Source organism: Lynx canadensis, chromosome E1 (genome assembly GCF_007474595.2).
Source record: "Lynx canadensis isolate LIC74 chromosome E1, mLynCan4.pri.v2, whole genome shotgun sequence".
In the NCBI taxonomy this organism is placed as follows: Eukaryota; Metazoa; Chordata; class Mammalia; order Carnivora; family Felidae; genus Lynx; species Lynx canadensis.
The window spans coordinates 17,605,716-17,629,347 of NC_044316.2; the positions used below are offsets into that span (position 1 = coordinate 17,605,716).

Below are 23,632 nucleotides of genomic sequence, written 5' to 3' on the forward strand. Positions count from 1 at the left end.
AAGATAGGGTTCTGTTCAATAAAGGACAGCTGTCAATTACCAACAGACAATGACAAATATTGGAAAGTTCTCATTTATGTTAAGTTGAACCCTGCTTTCTAAATCATCTATCAAGTGTCATTAATGCTGCGACACAAGGAGTCTGCACACCTTTCTATGGAAGTGATTGCGTTGCCTCTACTTCCTCGTTTAAAGATTCCTCGTTTGCTCAACTTCCTCGTGGGACAGTGTCCAGCCAACAGCCCTGGCTGCCATCCTCTGGAAGCATGATGGTGAATCAGAAATGGCTTCTCAGAAACGACAACAATATTCTACATGTGCCCAAGACAGTGCAGGGTCTGGAGTCCAGAGCTTCTTGTCACCCAGCCACTGAGCCCAGACTAACATAGTCTTATGCTGTTTATCTTGACAGGCAGTATAGGGATACGAGCAGAAACTCACTGGCCTTGGCCACGAGCCGAAGGGAAGGTGGGGGCGTAGAGAAGACTGATACGATTATCAGTCTGGGTAACAGACAAAAGGAAAGCAGATCCCAAAAAATGAGACTTTGATTCAGAGTGAGCTCTAGAGGAATCCAGACAAAGGCATGTCTAGGAAGGCCAGCCTGTTAGCCACACATAGAAGGGAGCAGAAGGGTCAATGATAGGAAGGAGAGAAGCTCTCCTGACCCACCCCTTCAGTGCAGGCAGAAATTATTCGGCACACCACAGCAACAGTGAGCCACCTTGTGTCGAACCTCCTGGTGAGGGGGAAGCAGAGAGTGAGGAGAGACCTGTGTCCTGGCCCTCATCTTTGCCAGTCAGGTGGAGAGTGGTAATTTCCATCACTCTTTGGGAGGGAAAAACAGTGAAGGAAACTTTTCACAGGGTTGGGGAAAGTATCTTTCTTTGCTTTTTACCTCTAAATCATCACCCTCTTTCCCCACCTCCAACCTCCAACAGGTAAGAGGGAAAAGACAGTCAAGCAGAACCAGAGAGAGTACTGCTCCAGGGGTCTCTAACTCCCCTGCTAGCCTATCCGTGGACCCCAGTGGCAGCACCTTCTCAGGACTAGTGCTCACCTGGGTTTACCCCGGGGCTGGTATCCCAGTAGGAACTTGCCGGGCAGTTCCTTGCAGGCACAGATGAAATAAGGGATGAAGGTGGGCTTCTCCTTCTTAGTTTTGATGAGCAGCTCCTCTAATTTCTGGGGGTAGAACGAGGGGGAGAGGTTGGGATAGCAGCATGCTTGGTACACAATGTCTGGCGCATACATGAGGTACACCTCCTTCACCAGCTGAACGTCCCCTACGCTGAAGGGACACCATATATCCTGAAGTGACTGGGAGATGTCATGCCTCAAAGAGCCCTGGCTCACCTTACGATCCCCACCACTGCAGTCCTGATAATACTTGTGATTCAGAAGGTCCCGGGCAAAGGATGCCATGGGCTGGACATAGCGAGCAACAATCTCATCCAAGTCTTCAAATTCCTGTGGGAATATGGTAAAGGCCCCATGTGTCACATTCAGAGCTGAGACTCCTTCATCTAATCTATTCGGAAGAGAACCCATGGGAGGGAGTGGACTTCCCAGCCCTGCTGTAGCCTCGCTCCCCTGCAAAGTCCCCTCAATTTATACATCCTGCTCAGATTTATCAGCTTACAAGGCATAAAATCCTTTAAACCATAACCTAGCTTCTCCTCTGGTGCTTGGGAATAACAAGGAACTTCATAAAATTTCCTTCTACTGAAAACGAGAAATGGTGTGTGTACGCAATCATGTGCATATATGTTTTCTCCTCTTCCTCCACTGGCTCTCTATAGGTAGTCTATTTTAAAATTGGGAGGACAGAGAGAAGCAAAATACACAAAACTGTTATCAAATGACTCCTTTCATAATCAACCTCCTATTCTGTTCTACACAGCTAAAATATACGTAATGCATATAAGTTACTAACGTCACATGAAAGTAAGCAGAAATGGCTTGTTTCTGGAAGTAGGAGAGGGGATGGGAAGCAGGAGCTGGCTCTCACCTCACTATTGATCCACAGGGTGGCTCCCAGGCTGAAGGCATTTTCCTTGCCCTCTTCCCGCACGTCCACGTGCTGGTAGATGCCATCACTGACCTTCCAGGTCACTGTCAGGTGATTCTCACCCTTGCTGCTTGGTCGGATGATCACATCACCCTGGTCCATGGTCTCCATCATCTTTTCTGCTTGCTTGAAATTTATATTATGGAAGGATGGGTGTGCGATCACTCGCTTGATGTATGCTGAGGAGGCCAAGAAAGAAGTACAGATCAGGGGAGGGGACTGGGAGCCCACAGCAAAGGGACAATTTGTGGCTTTATTTCTGACCTGCTATCAAATTCTGAGACTCTTTTGCCCTCTCTGGACCTGAATTCTCTAATGTGAAGGTTTTGTGTGTGAACCTGGGTTCCTCAAGTGCTGAGAGAACAAAGCTTTAAAAGTCACAGTGTAGGGGTGCCTGGGTGGCTCAGTCCGTTAAGTGTCCGACTTCGGCTCAGGTCATGATCTCGCAGTTCCTGAGTTCAAGCCCCGCGTTGGGCTCTGTGCTGACAGCTTGGAGCCTGGAGCCTGTTTGGATTCTGTGTCTCCCTCTCTCTCTCTAACCCTCCCCCGTTCATGCTCTGTCTCTGTCTCAAAAATAAACGTTAAAAAAAAAAGTCACAGTGTATTAGCAAAGAACACGTGACCCAAGAAGACCCTGGCTTTCAACCCTGCCAGTGACTCCATCCATGATGTCTCTGAGGTGCAGCACCTCAAAGCCGAGTGCTCACTCCCACTGGGGTATAGCCATCAGCACATGAATCCTGCGGGGGGGCGGGGGGGCTGCCAAGACTTGGGCTGCACAGGTGGTGGCCACACTCACTGGTCCGCTGCTGCTTCCGTTTCATGTCCTCCTCCTGCTTGTGGTCTGCTGCTTCAGCGTCAAAGTCATAGTACGTGTCCTTGGGCAGTTTCCACTCGTTGTTCCTGTCCATGAGGTCTGAGGTTCGGCAGGTAAGGTCTGCGCTGAACTTCTCAATGTCAATCTTCATGATGCGGCAGTGAACGGTCATTCCCACCTAGATCCACAGAACATTTGAGCTGGAAGGGACAAAGATGATCTAGCCCGATGCCCCATTTTACATGTGAGAAAACCGAAGTCCAGGCAGAAAGATGGAGTGACTCGCCCAAAGCCAGCGAGCTAGCAAGTGGCAGGTTAGGAGTTGACAGGTGAGTCTGGTCTGCAGACCACCAGCCATGCCCCGCACAGATGCCTCTCACTCTAGACAGGAAAAACAACCGGAGCTTACTGGGATCTACCCCGCCACTGGCACTATTCCCTTTTCCCACAAAGTTACCTAATTATTGTTCCTGGGGTAAAAGCAAAGTCTGGCTGCCCTTTTTGGAGGAGAGGCAAAACAACAGCTTTCTGTTCTTTCCCCCTGACTTGAGCCCTTCCATCTAAACACTGGCAAAAGCCAGTCACTGCATGGTTCTTCTTTTGAAAATCTCCCTGGCTTCCTTGATTGGGAATGTTTTCCCCAATCTTCCTAAGTCCACGGTTCTCAGGGGTTCATGACACTTAGAACTAGAGAATTTGGCAGACATGGTATATTAGCCATGTCACCAACTAACTGGGTAATCCTGGAAAAGGCACTCAAATTTCTCTGAAAAAGGTTTCCTTCCCCATCAAGTTGAGAGATCAGAGACAACACATGTAAACGTCAAGTGCTCGTATCTACTGGGTACATAATAGATGGCAGCTGGCAGGAGAATACTAGAACAGAAAGGAAGCTCAGCCTTTCTGTTTCACAGCATGTAATGCTGGGCCCTGCTTCCTGCCTACAGACTAAATCACAGCCTCCCACATGGGAAGACAGAGCCCTCTCCCAAAGGGCTGGCAACCCAATGAAATAATCACAAAGAGAACAAAAGCTGCTACTCATTCACATGCCTCTCACCCTGGCTTCTTTCAGCCAGTTATAAATCCTCCTGACTCTCTCCCCACCAGCAGCCACTGGGAACCAAGCCTCACTTCTAGGGAGGCGCAGCCCAAAGTTCCGGAGAGCCCCATTTGGGCAGCTGAAAGTTGCACTAGATGTCTTAGTTTAGTCTTCCATCTACCTTCACTCGCTCCTCAGGCCGCTTTACCACTTTGTCACTGAGGAACTTGGTGGGGATGAAGCCGGTGACACCATTGTCTAGCCGTGTTTTGACACCAATGGCCTGGCCTGGGCATGAACCGCTGTCAAAGTGGTTCCAGACCTAAAAAGTGCATCAGGAGAGGAGCTTGGTCATTAAGGTTCTAGAGATCTACGTTCAGAAAAGAGCTGCTGGGGTGCTGCAATTTATCTTGCCATAACACCTGGCAACATGGTCTGAAATACAATGAATAAGCCACCCACCAACACAGATTTTGAACATCCCTAATATTAATTAAATTATTAATTTATATATTAATATAAAATATATTAATCTATCTGTATGTCCCTCTAGCTGCCACAGAGGCCCATCTCTCCCAATTCTGTTCTGACCTAGTGGACGTAAGAAATACATATGCCAGTCTCCCCAGAACAATCCATTTCAGGGAACCAGCTGCCCCTTGGCTTTATTATTGGGACAAATCCCACCAGCTTATTTATTGGGTAAAGTCTGGAAACTGTCTCGTGTGGAAAATGGAAAAAAAAATCAGGAGAGCCTATAGATTCCTTCCAACTAGCATGTACAGGAACACCGTACCTGCCCTGTAGTAAGAAACGCACACCCTCAGGTCTATAATCTGGTTGAGTTAGATCCCCAGAAAATAGGAAACATGGGTTAAAGGCTGAGCCATAATAGAAGAAGCACACTGATTGTTTCTGACCAGCATATAGAGGGACTTCATGTTAGACCTGTATGTGTTCTAGCCCTCGTCCCTGTTTGTTTGGGAAAAGCGTGATCTAAAATAGCTGCATTCTAGACTCCGTTCTAGAGACATTCAATGGAGGAAACTCAGTGACCATAGGAACAGTGCAGCACATACCTCGCTTAGTTCAGGGAAATTGTCTTGCTGACAGAAGGGGCACTGCCACAGCCCTGTCTCATCGTTGCGGATCGCCTGGTCATAGCTCTCACCCTGTGGACGCCTGTGGGCAATGCCAGTGACGTTGCAGATGATGAGCTTTCCTGCAGGAAAGGGAGAGGACAGGGAAGGAAAGAAGAGAATGGGGACCAGGCTAAGAGAACTGGAGAGGTGTTCTTCCCACTGGCCTTTTAGTGTCAGAACATCTGGCTTATGGCATCTCTAATGATTTCGCTCACATCCTTAAGGAGCTCTTCCCCTGATTTGATGACGGGGGAACATGATGCCTATAGAAGTGACTCCTTGAAGATCCTGAAGCAGCAGGTTAAGAAGCATAATTGGTCCCTGAACTCAGTTTTGACTTCTAGTTCAGGGCTGCATATATTAATAATAATCTTAAAAGCTCCCCCGGTCTTTTTTACCTACAGTATAAACCTGTCTCACTCTGCTGGAATCATCGCTTGGTTTGAACATATACAGTAAATGCACCCTTCCACCCCACAAATTCTCCTCCAGCTGAAAACCAGACCCAGCGTTTACCAATGTAGAAGGTCTCTGGTGTTTCTTTGGTTAACATATTGAAGATTTCCTCTGTGTTGGGAGAGCGGTAGGCTGTCCGGAGGTCCTTATACCTACAGCTCAGCTCCGCCCGGATGTCATACAGGGTGATGTGTTTGTCACCATAGCCCTGGGGAAGAAGCCCAACAGGAAGAGCCTTGCAACCCTCCCAACTGGAGCCACGGGGGGCTTGCAACAAAAGGAGTAAGACAGTTGGCTCCTGTCAGGGCTTCTCTTCTTTCCCATCAAGATTTACCATAGAATTTTTTCAAACTTTCTATTTATTTTTTTGTTTTTATTTTTTTAGAGAAAGTGAGAGAAGGCCCACAAGCAGGGGAGAAGGGCAGAGGGAGAGAATCTCAAGCAGGCTCCAAGTTCAGCGTGGAGCCTGATGCAGGGCTTAATCCCACGCCCATGGGATCATGATCTGAGCCAAATCCAGAGTTGGATGCTCAACTGACTGAACCACCCAAGTGCCCCCCCCAAACTTTCTCTGCTATAACATGGAATGTTCTCGGATAAAAATGCTTCACAGAAACCCAATGTGGGAAACAGATACATGCAAAGCTACATGCAGCCTGGGCAGAGAGAAGAGAGAATCAAGTCTCCCACATTAACACCATTGGAGGTTTTCTGGAGATTTGCTGCCTGAGTCTCCTCCCAATTAAGCCACTGCGGGTGACTTCTGTGCCAAGCCTCTACACTGTCACCTACCTGCCTCTCCAGTTCTTCTGCAAAGGCATCAAGGTCCAGATCCTTCAGTCGCTCTGGGTTTTCCAAGATCTCTTCGAGGGCTCCTGCGGGGTTAGCGTCCTCAGCTGATTCATCATATTCCAGAGCATCCACTGCCATCTTCCTGGCCCACTCATAGGTCTCAGGGTGGACTCGGGAACCGTCAAGAACTTCAATGTATGAGTCGGTGCTGAATGAAAGGCAGAAAAGGGACAAGGATATAGAACAAGAAGCTTCTAGTAACAACCCAAATGTCCACCAATGGGGAACTGGTTAAATAAATCAGGGTACCTCCATACAATGGAATACTATACAGCCATTAAAAATAATGAGGTAGATCTATGTGTGCTGACATGGAAAGATGGCCACAATATACTGATACGTGAAAAATGCACTGCAAAACACTATGAACCGTATGATCCCATTTTTGTAGTAAATGGGTAGTTAGTAAATGCATAGCAAAAATAAAATTTAGGAACGTTGTAGTACACACCAAATTGTTATGGTAGTTATCTCTGGGGGGTGGGATTATGGGGGACTTCCACTTTCTGCACAATATTGCTATACATTGAATTTTATATAATGAACTTAAACAAGTCTTATATAATAAGATAAAACAAGAAGGGGGAAAAGACCTCTGACAATTTGCTGACAGCTATTTTCCCCCATAAAGCCTTCCCAGGCTGGTCTTGCCCGTGCACTCACATGGACCTATGTTATTCGTGGAGTGTTACAGCAAAGCTGGGTGGAAAATGAAGTTTTAGAACTTGAAGCCTATTTCCCCACTGATTTCCATTACTGAATGAGGAGCTATGTGCCCGTGGAAAAGATCCTCCAAAGACTGAGTTGATAACTTCTGGAGAGGAAGAGGTCAATAGTGAAGTCCAAAGTCCAAGTGAATAGAACTTTCTCTCAATAACATCATCTGAAAACATACTGAATCTCTATCCCCCTTCCTTATCTCCTCATACCCCCACACTCCTTTTCCATTGCCCCTGCTAGCCCCACCCTTATCTAGCCATGGCAAATCATAATAACAGAACATGTTTGTGTTTACTGAATGAAATCTTGTATGTTTTCTGTCCTTAATTTATAAAAATAAGTTGGTTCTTTTTATGTTTTCCTCATACAAAAAAAGCTTCACATAATTGAACCGATCTTTTCCATAGGTCAGATGCTCTTGACTTAATAAAGGGTTGCTCACCTTTGCTTTAAAATATTTCCTAATTCAAATACCTTGGGCCCTTTGACAGCCCTAATCCCCTGAATCCCCAAAGCAAAGCCCAAGGGAATTCTGCCTGGCCCACCCAGGAAGAGGGCATCACCTGTCCCCCAGGGAGGCCGTGTCGATCTTGAGGAAGCCAGCACAATTCATGAAGACTTTGGGACCCATGTGGCACATGGTGACCAGCTGGGTCCGACTCTCCAGCCTGGTGTTGTTCTGCTTCAGGATCTAGGAGAGAGGTGTGGGCTTTCAGGTTTCTGGGGAACCCTCTGTCTCCATGCCTCAATATCTAACTGAGCACTATACCCTACTGTCTGCTACTTAAAAAAAAATTATTTTAGTGAACTACATTACACCTGCCAAAGATAATATAGAACTAATGTGTAAGTTAAAAGTTAATGATAAAACATACACCCAAGTACCTTTCACTCTTCTTAAGAAAAAGAACATTACCAGTACTTCCGAAGTTCCTTAAATCCTCCATTAACTTGACGGAAATCCTTTTTCTACCCACTGGAATAAAAACCACTATCCTGAGGTTTGCATCTGGTATGCTTGCTTTCACCCATATTATTTTTTTGAAGCTTTTTTAAAAATTCATTTTGAGAGAAAGACAGAGAGAGAGGGAGGGAGGGAGAGAGAGAGAGAGAGAGAGAGAGAGTGCACGCATGTGCACACATGCATGGGAACAGGGGAGGGGCAAAGAGACAGGGAGAGAAAATCCCAAGCAGGCTCCTTGCTGTCAGTGCAGAGCCCCACGCAGGGCTTGATCCCACAAACTGAGATCATGACCCGAGCCGAAATCAAGAGACGCTCAATCAACTGATCCACCCATGTACCCCTCCTTCCATCCATTAAAAAAAAAAAAAAAAAAAAAAAATTTTTTAACGTTTTATTTTATTTTTGAGACAGAGAAAGACAGAGCATGAATGGGGGAGGGTTAGAGAGAGAGGGAGACACAGAATCCGAAGCAGGCTCCAGGCTCTGAGCTGTCAGCACAGAGCCCGACGTGGGGCTCGAACTTACAGACCAAGAGATCATGACCTGAGCCAAAGTCTGAAGCTCAACTGACTGAGCCACCCAGGCGCCCCCCACTAAAAAATTTTTTTTTATCTTTAGTTTTGAGAGAGAGAGAGAGAGAGACAGAGACAGACAGACAGAGAGACAGAGTACAAGTGGGAGAGGAACAGAGAGGAGAGAGAGGGAGACACAGAATCCAAAGCAGGCTCCAGGCTCTGAGCTGTCAGCACAGAGCCCCACGTGGGGCTCGAACTCATGGATGAGATCATAACATGAGCCAAAGTCTGACGCTTAACTGATTGAGCCACCCAGGTGCCCCTTCTTCCATCCATTTTAAATCCTAGTTTATGGCTATCTTTTCCATGAGCCACTATAGTATGGTAATGAAGTACAGTAGTACACATAGTAGCTGTGGCCACTTGGGTCTGAAGTCTGACTTGGACTCTTACTAGCTGGATGACTCTTATACCAGTCTCTACTTCTCTGACCTTTTGTCAAAATTATACTGGCAATTGTAAAGGCTCAGTGAAATAGAACTTTTCTTACTTTCTCATTCAACCCAATCTTACCTTCAGGAGATGGGTCCCTTTTCGAGGTCCCAGACCACAGACGTACTGGATTAAGGCCTGGCTATATGGGTGGGCGATGGCACGGTTGACATCGACCCCAACCTCATTGACTCGGTTGATAAATTCACAGTATAAGGCATTGAGCAGCTCCTCTTTCACCACATGCTCCTGCCGATAAACAGCAGACAAGGATAAGGTTACTGTGCCCTTCTGCCCGCTAAGCCTGCCTGTTGAATCATACTCACTTGCAAGGGATGAAACTTGAGACACAGGATGTCTTCATCAGAGCTGCACACCTGGGCAAATTCAATCAGAGGGTCCTGGATGCGCCGGGCCAGGGAGACGGCCTGTCTCAGCACTGGAGGATAATCCCGGAACTCTGCCTAGAGTCAAACAAGGACCACCAGGACCATTAAGTCCCCTCTGTTCTGAGAGCAAAAGAAGATTCAAACCGTTCTGGCTTTAAGTCACTTTCTTGTCTCCTCTGGGACCCCTTTTTCCTGGGACCAATTTAATTTGCAGGGCTTCCACTCCAAAGCATGACTGGCAAAATGAAGCAACTGCACACGGGCAACTGAACAAGTGCAGTCCTGTGCCCTCGATAACCTTCGTTTTCCTAGTAAATTTCCTAGGGATTGACAGCTCTTGCTTGCGCAGGTCTTAAGAATGGGGTTCCAGCATTACCTCCGATTTCTTGCTATTCATGTAGAGAATGGCCAACTCATTGTCAACCAGCTCCACCCCAATAGAGGACAGTTGTTGGCCCTGGTCCAGCTCATGCACAATGCGCTTCACATCTTCAATCAACATCTGGGCGTCCCTGGAGGGATGAGGGGTGTTGGTCAGGGCTCTTTCTGAAGTTTCTCAGGGATAGACAGACTTATGGCTGAAGTGGAAGTGGGGGTGGGGATGGGGGAGGAAGGGGCTTTGAAGACAAAGAGATACCCACCCCCCGCCCCGCCACCGCTCCGGGGATGGGAAATTTACCAAGGGTCTACATGCTTATTGCTCTGTTAGAGGCATATGCCAGGTTCAACAAGAAGGAATGAATGAATTTAAGCCAGGTCTAGTCCCTGGAGTTCCCCTGGAGCCCCTACCTGTTTTCTCCTGCAACTGTCACCACATGAGGCTTTTTATTCAGAAGAAATTTCTTTAGGGTTTCAATGTCTTGAGCCTGGATTGAAATAAAATTGGAACTGAATGGCTTTGAAGACAGGGAGATTTCTAACAGTTCTCTCTCCCTAAGTAGCACAAGACCTTGTAAGACCAGAGAACAATAAACTCCATAATGCATAGACACGGTCTAACTAGCGCACAAAACAAGGAGACTAAGACCTCTGGTTTGAATATTATATATCTGCTAACGTTTCCTAAAATTACTATACTTCTGGCTCATCCTTGGTCGTGATGGTCTAAACACGTTGGGTCTTCCTTTCTAATTAGTAATCTCTACACCCAATGTGCGGCTTAAACTCACGACCCCAAGATCAAGAGTCACATGCTTCTCTGACTGAGCCAGCCAGGTGTAAACATACTTGGGTTTTTTCTACCATAAACCACTGCTTAGCTATCAGGACTATTCTAATCTCAATTCCTTGTTATCTTTTTCTATTTTAATTTTTTTTTTTTTTTTTTTTTGAGAGCATGAGTGGGGGAGATGAGAGAGAGGGAGAGAGAGAAAGAATGGGTCTTAAAATCTTAAGCAAGTTCCATGCTCAGTGGGCAGCCCAATCCCATGACCCTGGGATCATGACCTAAGCTGAAATCAAGAATCAGACGCTCAACCGACTGAGCCGCCCAGGCGCCCCGATGTTTCTTTTTAAAAAATGGTTGCGAAAAATTACTCTAGAATGCAGGTCTCTCGCAAAATTGAAAGATACCATTAGGTTAAGAAAATCAGAAGCATATACATGAGATGAATTCAAATTCCTCCTTCCTTGGAAGAAACACTGAAAGGCTAAAGCAGGGAAAAGGTTGGCTTAATGCCTCACTGGCTTTCAGCTACTGGAACAGGATGACCCAGATGCTGGGAAGAACAGAGGCTATAATGGCAGCTTCCAGAAGAACACAAGACCTAGGAATTGGCCTCCAGCCAGAAGTAAATTCTGCACCAGAACGTGAGTGCCATCTACTGCTTATGGAAGTTGAGACTTATCCCAGGACTCCAGTATTCAGCAAGCACGTGGAGATCAATCAGGGTCTTGCAAAGGATGTCGTGTAGACCATAAACACATACCCCCACAGAATTGTAAAACGCGCTTAAGATGTACACTTGGTTGCCCTATCCTAGCCACTTGCCTTCTTTTCCCGTTCTTCCTCTCTCCATGCAGTCCGCCGTTTGGTAAAATGGGGCAGTCGAAGGAAGTCTGTCACTTCTCCTTCACCGTTGACCAGGGCGCAGAACACGGGGTGATCTCTGCCGACCAGACAAGAGTAGTGCAACAATCAGAAATAAGAGGATGTAAGTAAGAGTAGAATGAAATTAGGAAGACAGGTAAGGGTGAGGCTGGGCAGGCACAAACAGGCAGTTACCTGGCAGAGGAGAAAGCGATGCCTAGGACGCGGATGCCCTTCCCTTGGTTCTCATCCATAAAGTCATCATCTTCCTCTACCTGTTGATCTGGCCGGTAGGGTGCCACCCTCAACCAGTTGTAGAGTTTCCGACTACAGGCCTGGGGAGGAGACACACCAGACACTATGGCCAACAGGCTCACCGAGTGTGCTAAGGGAACAGATGTGGGTACACATGTGCACAGGCTGCGCTGACGTGTGCACGTGTTCCTAGCCCTTTGCAGGCTTACAGTGTGAAGGCATACCTTAATTGTGGAAACAGGAGAGTATACAGAGAACAGCAATATAAACAAAGAGTGTTTGGGCTGGGGGTGGGAAGCCAAGAATCTCCTCAAACGGGGGGGTCTCGGGAGTGACCCCTGGCTTGTTTGCTAGAAGACTACTTGTAAGGAGTTCTTTCACTCTCAGCTCTAGTATGGGGAAATCACAGGCCTAAAGACTGTGAGTCTTAACCTTTATGACATATTCTTTGGCTTCGGCCAGCAGCTTGTTCTTGAGCTCTTTGGCCATCTGCACATAGAGGAACTGCTGCAAGGCTCGCTCGATGGCCATGGTGCGCTGCCGGTTCCACTCCTGCACCTGGTGGCTGAACTCATCTCGGTAGTAAAACTGTTTGATCTCTTCGAAATATGTCTGGTCATTGCCGTAGCTGAGGAGAAACAACACTGCAGGGTTGGGGATGGAGGAAAGATGACACTGAAATGTCCACAAACAGTGAACCAGGGACAATGGCCTGCCTACCTCTCAAACTGTACTTCACATTCCTGAGGGACCCCTCCCTCCAGCTGACCCTTCATCAAGCCCTCCCAGAAAGAGCTTCCACCCCAGAGCTTTGCTTACCCTTCTACCCCCTTCATATCTATGCTGATGTCAATGGTGAGCAGCCCTTCATCTTCAGCCAAGCAGATCTTGAGGAACTGGTCATCTCTCAGTTCCTTAACAGGCTTGTTCTTTAAGTACTTGAAGGAGTAAGCGTAGTGGGCCTCATCCACATCCTGTACACATTAAGAGGAATCGTCAGCTTACCGACAGGCTGGGCTTGACCCTGGGAGAAAAGACTGCCTCTCTGCTTGCCGGCAGACAGCTCAGCTGAGCATGAAAGCAAGAAACTCAGTTCAGTCGAACACAGAGCTGGGCCACGTGTTGGATCAAAGCCCTTCACCCAGCTCACCTTTCTACCTTTCTTGGTGGGGGTTATATTTAGCTTGGCTCTCTCCTGGAAGGTCTGCCTCAGCACCTGTCGGACGAGGGGCTCTCGGGCAATCTGCAGGGCTACCATGTAGCGGGCACCTTCCAGCACAGCTTCAGGTGTAGGGAACTGGCTGTGGGGAAAATGCGGCAGTTGCAGGATGACAGTGTCTTTGCCCTCGGGCCCCTCCTCCTGCCAGCCACGTGCCACAAGCCTACCTGCAAACATAATCCTTGGCCAGCTCCAAAGGCTCTGCAGGGAACTGCTCTGTCTCGTGCCGCTGGTAGCTGTCCCGCAGGTTTTCCCCAAATTGTTCAGGAGTCAGTCCAAACTTTTTGGCCAGGCCATCTAAAGCAAACAGGAGTGTGAAAGGTAAGGCAATTGCTGGGCTGACAAATCTCTTTGGTCTCCGAGTCCAGAGCAGCTATTCTGGGCACTAGACTTTAAGAGGGTCATGAATAAGCAGCACCAGGAAGTTTACAAAGAATAGTAAAAACAAAACAAAACAAAACAAAACAAAAAACAAAAAAAAACCTGTCTTTAAACACCTGACAGGCTGTTATAACCCAGAAAAACAGTAATTTTCTGTGACTCCTGGGCTCAGAACTAAGGTGGAAACTACAGTTTAATAAAGAACTTCTCAAGGCTAGGATGAACTCTGTCCCTCTGATTATATGAGCTTCCCATTCCTCTGGGAAATCAGGGAGAGGCTAGACCATTACTGTGGGTGGGCGTGGGTGCTGGGGGGGGGGGGCAGTGTTCACAACTGGATTAGTGATTCGCTCAAAAAAGTCCTCTTCCTGCCCACCAGCGACCATCTGGGAACTCCCCTTGCTCAAGGCTGGAACGCCCAGGACACAACACAGCTAGCTTTTACCTAGGCCAGCACTCTGGCAAATGGTGTACATGTCTCGGCGGGAGGCCTGCTTGAGCTCTGGGCCCCTCTGCTCCTCGTCTTCTGCCTCTTCACCCTCACCTGGGAAGAAAACATGAGTCAGTGCTCTAGTTTCGTCACTCCCAAGGAGCTGCCACATGCAGGGAAGCCCCAAAGGGCACTCAGCCAAGGGCATCCTTGGGGATGGTGTGGCCATCAAGACTCCTGGGTTTTCTGTTCCAGCACTCACCTTCCTCATCTCCCTCTTCCCTCACACGCTTCAGCTTCTTGCGGCTGGCTTTGGCAGCATTCTGCATCTTAGGGATATCACGACCATAATATAGCAAGAAATGGTTGTAGACATCTTTCAGCTCATCCATTGACTGGACATCCTTAAGCCTGGAGGAAAAGGGATGTAAGACCTCAACTGTCACTAAGGGTACACCCCAGTTCTGCTACAACAGGTCCAATTCCCAGGAGGGAAGGTCCCAACTAGGATAGGTGTCTGTATTCTTCAATTATTAGAGACACACAATGACCCCAGACGGTGACTTCCTTGAGAGCAAGGTATCTTAAAGAAGGAATATGTCAAACAAATGGTGGTTGGTGGTTGTCAGAAATGGAGATGAAAAGGGAGAGACAGATGACGTACCACGTCTCTAGCAAAGTTCAGAGTTCTTGAGATGGTCTGTCCCTCCCCCACCAGCTTCATGACACTGGCCACTAAAGTCATCTGACCCTTCCGGCACTCCACCGATTCCAGGCTCACCAAGCTCCTTTCTGGTTATAATTTGGTTTTCCACATACCCTTATGTACAGGGAATTTTCAGATCAGCAAACGTGACTATCTTATCCTTTTCACCTTTTATACCCATATAGGTAACTAAGATGAATTTGTTTGCCAGAGAGATCACTTTTGGTGTGGTGACAAGTTGGGTTTCTAAGGGATGGGCCCTGTGCTGAGGATTTTGTAGGTTACACTGCTCCCTGGGGGCCTTTGGTCTGAGGGCGCCCTGTAATGGAATAAACCTTGCATACTTTACCTCTCCATGTCGGTGGTATCTAGAGCCCGGATGCCATCAGCCAGGGGTTTGTCAGGATCAGCAGAGATCTGCTCGTACTGATAAGCTTGCATCTTCTCAAACAGCCGCGTTAGGTTCTCTTTGCGGATCCTCAGTTGGGTCCACTAGGATAGGACAGGGCACGACTAAGGGCTGGTGTTCAGCTTTGGAGACCCAAGGCTGCTCTGTTTCTTACCAGGCGACCCTGGGAAGGGTAGCCACCTGATATGTACAGGAGGCTTGGACTTTGGTAGTAGTGGTGCCCAAGCCACACCTCAGCCTCTTAGGAGCATGGATCCATCGTACCTTTTCATCCCACTGCCACACCCTCCACAGGTCATTGATGTGCAACTCAGGCTCCACATACTCCTTACGGTAGAAAGCAATAAAAGGCACCTAGGGTGGCAAGGAGACTGTAGTCAACCAGAGTGGAGAGATCTCTAAGGAGCTCCTTTGCTAGAGGGGTAAACAGCTCCAGGAAATTCAACAGTCAGAAGCTTGGACTCCCCCACAGGCTCATCCAGGGCACGTGCTCTCCCCCACGGGGGAAGATAACGCTGCAGACAGGTAGAACAAGTGTTCTCCTGGTTACCAGAGTCTCCTTTGGTTCGCACACTCTTGAGCCAAGGGACCATGCCTGAAGACAGAAGGGGACTCCTCATCTCACAGGGCGCTACCTTTTCCCTCAGCCCCTAGCTGAATTTCTAACCAAGGGACCATGACAGCTTGAGGTGCTACCTCAAAGTGTTGATTTCGCATGAAACCCAGGGCTTCTTTAATCTTCTGAATTGTGCTGGGCCCTTTACGACTGAAGCTGCTGGTTGGCTGCCCTCGGTCTAGGTAATCACAGCTTTCCTGGAGCCAGAAAAAAAAAGAAACAGCAATAACACCGTTACTTGCTTTGTCTTACCATACATGAAACTACTCCATGTCAAAAGAGAACTCCGTCAGAAGAGTTCTAGGAAAATCTCTCATACACCTGTACACACCCATACTTGTTCTGTACTAGGCACATATAGATGTTTGGGGCATGGTAGGAGCAGGTCTTCATCTTGATGAAGTGGCTTCTGGTTCATGTCAAACATAAGGATCTGTTTTTGGGTACCTGAAGAGAAATGGTTGGTGTGGCAAAGGCATTCCTGTAGATCCAGTCAGCTTCTTCTTCTAGTTCGTCATCTTCAGCCCCCTTAACTGGGATGGAGCGGAGCTGCACAGGATAAGACAATAGTGAGACTGACTTTATCCTGTAACCCCTGTAGGATAACACATACACTGCTTCCGTAAAGAAATGTGTGCTCCACAGACACATTCCAGCACCCAGAAGAGCACTGTCCTGGCACAAAGTAGACATACTTTGTGTATTTGCTAAAGAAAGAGTGCCATTTCAAGAACCATAAGCAGCAGAAGAGCCTTCTCTAAGACCTGGACTCCCTGCACTACCTGGTCAGATGGAGTTCAAAAGCCAACTTTCTATATATATTCGGTATCAGATTGTTGCTAGATTGCTCCTCTGATACAACCCTTGAAGCAAAGAGGCTCAGGGCAGGTGATGACACATTGGCAGAAGGACAGAAGCTGATGCTTTCTTACCTGGAACCTCTCAGGCAGGTCAGTGGCTCGGATTTCATTGTCCTGATCTGTGAGGTGGCTGCTTTCTAGCTCGCTGGGCTCATACATCTCAAAGATGCTCCTGCGGCTCACACGTTTCTTGGTGGTCTTCTTGGGGCGCACTCGGATCTCACCCTCGGCCTCATCATCCTCATACTCATACTCTTCCTCCAGTTCTTCGTCATACTCATTGTATTTCTCAAACTCGTCATAGTCAAAGTCCACACCAAAAATCTCCTGGGCTTCCTGCAGGGCCCTGTGGGTGAGAGCAAAAGACGGTTTGGCCCAGGTTCTTATGAGAGGAGAAATGCAGCCCCAGCACAGACCCTTTACTTGCCCCAAAGGAAATTGAGAAGGTTAAGAGAGAGGTAAATTTAAAAAGTAGGGGCGCCTGGGTGGCTCAGTTGGTTAAGCATCAGACTCTTGATTTCAGCTCAGGTCACGGTATCATGGTGGTGAGACTGAGCCCCGTGCTGGGCTCCATGATGGGCATGGAGCCTGCTTAAGATTCTCTCTGCCCCTCACCCACTTGCACATGCACGTGCACGCACACACACGCTCTGTCTCTGCTCTATATAAATAAATAAATAAATAAATAAATAAATAAATAAGCAAGCAAGCAAGCAAGCAAGCATGTTCGCTTTGGAAATAAAGGCTCAGTTGGGGGAGGTTTCTGGGAAAACTATTACTTATGAAAGATAAAAAGCCCATTGTTGGCATGTGCCAGTCTCTGGGGTCAAACCCAACAGGGCAGATAGATCCACATTCTGCTCAGTGGGTCCATCTTCTGCTAAGGTATTACAGTATTCCCTCAAAGCAAAAGCTTTCTTCCGACAAAATTATACTCAGAATGCCAATACATAAATGAATAGACATGGAGCTTCAGGTGAAGAGGGAGGCTGATGGAAGCCTACACACGTGTGGCTCCTAATCCCACAGGGGCTCTATTAATATAGACAGTTCTCAGGGCTTCTAGGAGCAGTCTGAAATTCCTGCCTAGTAAAGGTTAGTTGAGTTAGGAAGCAAAATGGTTGAGAGATGGGATGTCCCATTTTTGGCAGAAGCTTCTGATTTCCTCCTTCCTGACGGGGTCTACTCAGGCGCCCATATCACCACCCTGTACCAGCCCCGACTCACGCATCTGTGTATCCAGGAAGCTTTTTCCGCCACTTAGGTTTTTTCAGAGGCTGTCCGTCATCATCCACAATGAAGTCATCGATGTCTGGGTAGGGAAGGAAGGGATTAGTGCTCAGAGGCAAGGGATGAGCCAGGACTGAATGGCTTTAGTTCCTACTATGTGAGTGGCCAGTGAGAAGAGTAGGGAGGCTCCTAAAAACGAACTTCTGTCAAATGTTGGGGGCCCGCAGGTGAAGAATGGTTTCCCATTCTGCTCCTAAGGGCTAGGAAATCCCAACACCCACCCAAACACTGGCTTTCTTGCCTGATGCCACATACCTGATTCCTCATCATCTTCTTCCTCCTCCTCTGGAGGAGCCATGGGGGCCTCCACAGCCTCCTGCCCTTCTTCCCCTTCCCCATCCTGGAAGATTTCCTCGGCAATAGCCTCTTTTTCATGTTCCTCTTTGCCATATTCCTCCTCGTCGTCATCCTCGTCATCTGACATTTTTTTGACACGTCGGTATTTTTGCTAGGGGTGGAAAAAACCTGTCTCAACAGGGTCTGAGAGGACCGGCCTAAGGGTGCCTGCTCTCTAGTCTCACTCCCATTTTCCCCACCACAGTTCTGCTGACCAAGGGAGATGGCAAAGAACACACTAAGACATGCTCTTTCAGCACCAAGGCCCACCCTTCAAACCCTGACAAGTCTTTCTCTAACAAGCGCCCAGACCTGGGATGCAAATCTAGTCTCCACAGCACAATGACACTGAGCAACTTTCTCATCCTCTATGCTTCCCACACTGTTCTGGAGGTGCCTCATCCCCCAGAAGTCACTGAATTTCAAGAGCTTTTTCCTTCATCCCCAGGGACAAAGAATGACACTTACTCCTCTTTTGACTTTGACACCCAAATTCTCCTCAATGAGGTCAAAATCATCATCCTCCAGGCGGTCGTCAAAAGATGCTGGAGAAAACAAAGTGTTACCAATGGTGATGGAGAGGCCCCTTGTCCACTGTAACTTCCACCCCAGCCTCACCTGACTGAGGAAGACTACTCACTGCGTTTTCTCTTCTTGTGGCCAACATCATCTTCTGAATCACCAGAGTCACTACCCTCATCCTCCTCCCCTTCATCTTCATCGTCATCATCATTGATAAAGCCTTTCAGATTGCCTTGCTCATCCTGATCATCTAGGTTCTCCTCCTCCTCCTCCTCATCTGGAAAATACACATGTTTGAGGCATGGAGTTTGGGAAACGGGCTGGGGTGGGGCAGGACCCCCTGCTTAACTGTGATTCTCCATCTGCTCTAAGCCTAATGATGTGGATGCCATGTTAACTCTTCAGCTTCATCTAAAGATGTAAAAAACATGGCCACTGAGTTTGAGCAGGAGCATCTGGAAAGGACTACCTCATTTCTACACTCCTCATCTGTCTTTAGGCAAGATAATCTTCCTAAGTACCATGGCTTTTCAAAATCATTACTAGGAGTTTTACAGCCACCAGTAATCTTTGTTTTCCTCTTAATTTATAAGTTCAGCGGCTACATTATTTCTTTCATCCATAATTCTTTTGATAACACTTAAATTTACCTTCCTGTCTTTAAAGCCATTTCATGGTTCTACTCTGCTGAGGATCCTAATGGTTGGGTTTGGCCAGAGAAATAGGAAACTGGGCTCATAAATACCAACACTGCGGGGTCTCTAAAAGAGGAAAACGTTACGCATGTATTTATTTGTTGGTTTCCTGTCTGTCCCCTCCCGCCAATGTAGACTCCATGACTGCAGGGTCTTCCTTTCACATTTCTAGCTCTAGGCGCAGGACCTGGCACATAGCAGACAGATGCTCAGTTAGGTATTTTCTATAAATGACTGAAAATTCTCAAGCTGGTACCTCATGTGTGATAACTTCTGTGCTCAGCCTGAGCCTCTCATCAGCAAGAATCCAACTATCCAAAGCTTAGCAATAGTGGGGAGAAGCTTGAGGCTGGGGCCTCCTCACCGTCATCCTCCTCCTCCACAAATTTCTTGGTGACTCGGGGCACCACTTCGCCTTCATCATTGTACTCTTCCTCTGACTCCTCGGCCTCGCTTTCCACAAAATCAGACATTTTCTCACGGCCTGCCTAAGATGCCTAGAGAAGGAAGGAAGATGGGGATAGAAAAAATGAGACACGTGACTTCACAGAGCACTTTAAACCTTTCCACAAACAGCCTTTTAGCCACGTGCCACTGCTCTGCCCCTCAATCATTTCCACCTAGGAAGGAGACAGTAAGAATCAGATGGCTTTCTCTCTTCCATTTTCCACTCTTCCCATGGTTACTCCTCTTACATGTGCCTTGAAAAAGATGACTGATTACACAGAACTTCTCTACATACAGTTGACTCGAAAACAGCAGGAGTTTGAACTGCACGGTCCACTTATAGGCTTTAAAAAAATTTCTTTTTAATGTTTTTATTTATTTTTGAGAGAGACAGAGCACAAGCAGGGGAAGGGTAGAGAGAGGGAGACACAGAATCTGAAGTAGGCTCCAGCCTCTGAGCTGTCAGCACAGAGCCAGACACGGGGCTAAAAATCCACGAGCCATGAGATCATGACCTGAGCTGAAGTCGGTGCTTAACTGACTGAGCCACCCAGGAGCCCCAGGTTTTTTCCAATAAACACAGCAGAGTACTGTAAACGGATTTTCTCTTCCATACAATTTTAACCTTTTTTTTTCTGGTTTAAGAATACAATATATAGTACATATACAAAATGTGTTAATTGAGGCTTTTGTAAAGTTTTCAGGGAGTCAAAAGTTATATGCAGATTTTCAACTGTGCAGGAGGCCAGTGCCCTTACCCCCTGCATTGTTCAAGGGTCAACAGTATACCAAAGAATTTTATTTCACTTATCATTTGGGAGCAGGAATGGGTGAATGACGAAAGAATTAGTGTATGGATAATTATATAGGTTGGCATATGGTAGCAGTGATGTTATATGGCTTCTCATAAGAAATTTGGGAAATGAGTGATAATGACAGGCACTTTCATGTACACTATACCTGGCTACTGGCAGAGCCAAAAGGAACATCCTTTTTAACGGATTAAACAACATTTCATGAACTTGAGCCCCCTTATGTGAGTAGTGGTTGGGAGCAGTAGTGGGGTGGAGAAAGGGTCTCTTTAGAACCATTAGAACCATAACCCTATTTTTACCATTGACCTCTGCAGCAAAAAAACACTTTGAAAGCAACTTCTGTGGCCTACAAAATAAAGGCAACATACTTAACTGCAAAGATTGCTGGGCTTAAGAGGAGAAATCAAATCCTGGTTCCACCATCTGCCAGATATGTAAACTAAGCAAATTATTCAATTTGTCTGAGTATCAGCTTCTTCATCTGGAAAAGAGGAATAGCACTACCTGCCTACCTTGGACAGTAGTTGAGCATATCACATGACACGAGGGAAAGAACCTAGTTTATGGCTTCAATACATGTTAACTGAGTTTGAATTTGAAACTTGGGCCTAATTTTCCTTAGCATTCTGTAATTCTGTACCAACTGATCCCAAATTTGTCCTTTGCTTCCCCATTTTCAGACTCATCCAAAGCCTGGAAATGGCAGTGGATAACCCCAGAACCCTAACCCTAACATGGAGTTTCCTGTGTCTTGTTTGACTTTAAAGGTTTTATTTATTTTTGAGAAAGACAGAGAGCATAGCATACATGTGCAAGCAAGGGAGGCAGAGAGAGAGAGACAGAGAGAAGGAGAGAGAATATCCCAAGCAGATTCCACACTATCAGAGCAGAGCCTGATGCAGGGCTCGAAGTCACAAACTGTGAGATCACCACCTCAGCTGAAATCAAGAGTTGGATGTTTAACCGACTGAGCCACCGAGGCCCCCAGACCTTGTAGGACTTTAAAAAACAGCACGCATCTCACAAATCATAACATCAAGATCTTATTCTGGAATCTTGAAGCTGGCTGCTGATAAACTCAACATCACCCCTCACTTTGTCCTGAATGATGGTCCACTGTATTTGTGCCCATTTTCCCCACTTAGACCATAAGCTTCTGGAAGTTAGAGACCATATCTAATTGAAGGGCTAATGAAAACCAAGAAAACATAAACGGCAACATGAAAGGCATTACAAGGCACTTGGTGACCCTGTACCAAATAAGCTGTACCTTCTAGGTGCTCTGTACAAAATAGGAACTGCTAAGTATCTATCATATAGATTACTTACTTTTCATATTAGTGCCACCTTCCCAGTGAAACATGGCAGTGGGATGGAAGAAAAGAGGAGGCTGGCTAACAGCTACTTGAAATGCTCTGAGCTCTAGAAGGAGCCTTAACTTCTGTGGCTCTAATTCTTCTGAAAATTACCCTTACTGGTATCAATTGATACCACAATCAATTAACCAATGAACTCAAAGAAACAAAACTGAAGGTACTGAGTTCTGTGTAAAGGGAGGGGCAATGATATGGTCTTATGTTCAATTTCAGGCTGAGGTTTCAGATGCCATTATTTTCAAGTTTTAATGAATGTCTACCATGTACATACATTTTGCTGAGACGTGGGGGTTTGAAGAGAAAAAGAATTGTTATCAAGGAGTTGACTTCTAGTAGAAAGACAGAGATATGAAAACAAATAAGGACCATAAAATAATTTTTTGTATTATATGCAGAGAGCAGGCATAGGAAGAGAACCAACCTACAACATTCACACAAAACCCAACCAAAACTAATATAGGCCTTTCCTTTAACAGTTAAAAAAAAAAAAAAAAAAAAGTGCTCAGAGGAATAATAATCACACACCTACCAAGTTCCAGACACTTTAGAAATACCAATTAACCCCTACACTGATCTATGAGTTACAGTACACTTCTCTCTCCATTCAACAAAGGAGAAAACAGATCTCTTCAACACAGATGAAGTCACTTGTTCAAGCTGACACAAATATCAACTGCAAGAGCTGAGATCTGGGTTAAGATTTGTCTGTCTCCAAAGTCACAGTTGTTCTACTCTATCAGTAGATCTCTATGTGTGGTCCAGGGACCACCTCCTCCCTTATCTCATGAGTGTACAGTGGAGTTTTCTAGAGGTAATATGATGTGTAGTATCACAACACTGAATGCAGAAGCAGGTATGAAAATCCAGCTATATTCTATTAAGGCAGACGTTAAAAAGAATTGGTGGGAAAAAAAGTAGAACAGTGTCACTCTTTTCACTAATTTTGAAGAGTACAGTTTCCATAAAAGTATTGTTTATGTTAAAGTGTAGTGGGCTTATTTTTTCCTCCAGCTTTATTACATGATAGACATATGAAACTGTCAGTTTAAGGTGTATATTGTGTTAATAATATACCCCTATACAGCAAAATAATTTCTTTTGTGCACTTGTTATAATTTCTAAATGAATTAATATGCCCAATTTTAATTTGTAATCTGGTAAATATCAAAATATAAAAATCTCATGAACAGTGATAGATACAACTCGGATACACAAAATGCCTTTGGAGTCTTAAATCATCTTTAAGACTACAAAGGGGTCCTGGGGCACCTGGGTGGCTCAGTCCGTTAAGCAACGGACTTCAGCTCAGGTCATGATTTTTGTGGTTTGTGGGTTCGAGCCCAGCCTCGGGCTCGATGCTGACGGCTTGGAACCTGGAGCCTGCTTTGGGTTCTATGTCACCTTCTTTCTCTGCCCCTCCCCCCTCACACTGTCTCTCTTTCTCAAAAATATAGAATTATATATATTTTTACTTTTGAGAGAGAGCGTGTAGGCTGGAGGAAGGGGCAGAGAGAGAGAGGGAGACAGAGGATTGGAAGTGGGCTCTGGGCTGACAACAGATGTGGGGCTTGAACTCATGAACTGCAAGATCATGACCTGAGCTGAAGTGAGATGCTTAACCGAGGCACCCAGGTGCCCCATCTCTCTCTCAAAAATAAAAAAATAAAAAATAAAAAATAAAAAAAAAAGAAAGAGAAAAAAAAAAAGGATAAAGGTGTCCTAAGATCAAAAAGTTTAAGAGCTGCTATACTATATGATTGTGACACACCCCACAGGGTGGTGATAC

At 46.4% G+C, this 23,632-nt stretch overlaps 1 protein-coding gene across 3 annotated transcripts in view; it reads right to left on the reverse strand.

The window, feature by feature from the left end:
• Positions 1–23,632, reverse strand: part of SUPT6H (SPT6 homolog, histone chaperone and transcription elongation factor) — a 32,471-nt gene that overhangs the window by 3,059 nt on the left and 5,780 nt on the right. For all 3 annotated transcript variants that reach the window (XM_030296851.2, XM_030296852.1, XM_030296853.1), the window contains exons 2-32: positions 19,573–19,705; positions 18,632–18,790; positions 18,460–18,536; positions 17,911–18,103; positions 17,593–17,677; positions 16,438–16,711; positions 15,953–16,054; positions 15,586–15,702; positions 15,154–15,243; positions 14,830–14,972; positions 14,037–14,185; positions 13,790–13,888; positions 13,131–13,260; positions 12,895–13,045; positions 12,564–12,718; positions 12,177–12,372; positions 11,685–11,824; positions 11,451–11,568; positions 10,250–10,326; positions 9,837–9,972; positions 9,398–9,535; positions 9,153–9,320; positions 7,664–7,791; positions 6,321–6,528; positions 5,589–5,736; positions 5,010–5,152; positions 4,112–4,252; positions 2,871–3,066; positions 2,012–2,250; positions 1,357–1,470; positions 1,061–1,185 (exon numbers count right to left, since the gene is read on the reverse strand). In XM_030296851.2, coding sequence (XP_030152711.1) covers positions 1,061–1,185; positions 1,357–1,470; positions 2,012–2,250; positions 2,871–3,066; positions 4,112–4,252; positions 5,010–5,152; positions 5,589–5,736; positions 6,321–6,528; positions 7,664–7,791; positions 9,153–9,320; positions 9,398–9,535; positions 9,837–9,972; positions 10,250–10,326; positions 11,451–11,568; positions 11,685–11,824; positions 12,177–12,372; positions 12,564–12,718; positions 12,895–13,045; positions 13,131–13,260; positions 13,790–13,888; positions 14,037–14,185; positions 14,830–14,972; positions 15,154–15,243; positions 15,586–15,702; positions 15,953–16,054; positions 16,438–16,711; positions 17,593–17,677; positions 17,911–18,103; positions 18,460–18,536; positions 18,632–18,790; positions 19,573–19,681 — 4,448 coding nt within the window. In that variant the 5' untranslated portion in view covers positions 19,682–19,705. The remainder of the gene's footprint in view (positions 1–1,060; positions 1,186–1,356; positions 1,471–2,011; positions 2,251–2,870; positions 3,067–4,111; positions 4,253–5,009; positions 5,153–5,588; positions 5,737–6,320; positions 6,529–7,663; positions 7,792–9,152; positions 9,321–9,397; positions 9,536–9,836; positions 9,973–10,249; positions 10,327–11,450; positions 11,569–11,684; positions 11,825–12,176; positions 12,373–12,563; positions 12,719–12,894; positions 13,046–13,130; positions 13,261–13,789; positions 13,889–14,036; positions 14,186–14,829; positions 14,973–15,153; positions 15,244–15,585; positions 15,703–15,952; positions 16,055–16,437; positions 16,712–17,592; positions 17,678–17,910; positions 18,104–18,459; positions 18,537–18,631; positions 18,791–19,572; positions 19,706–23,632) is intronic.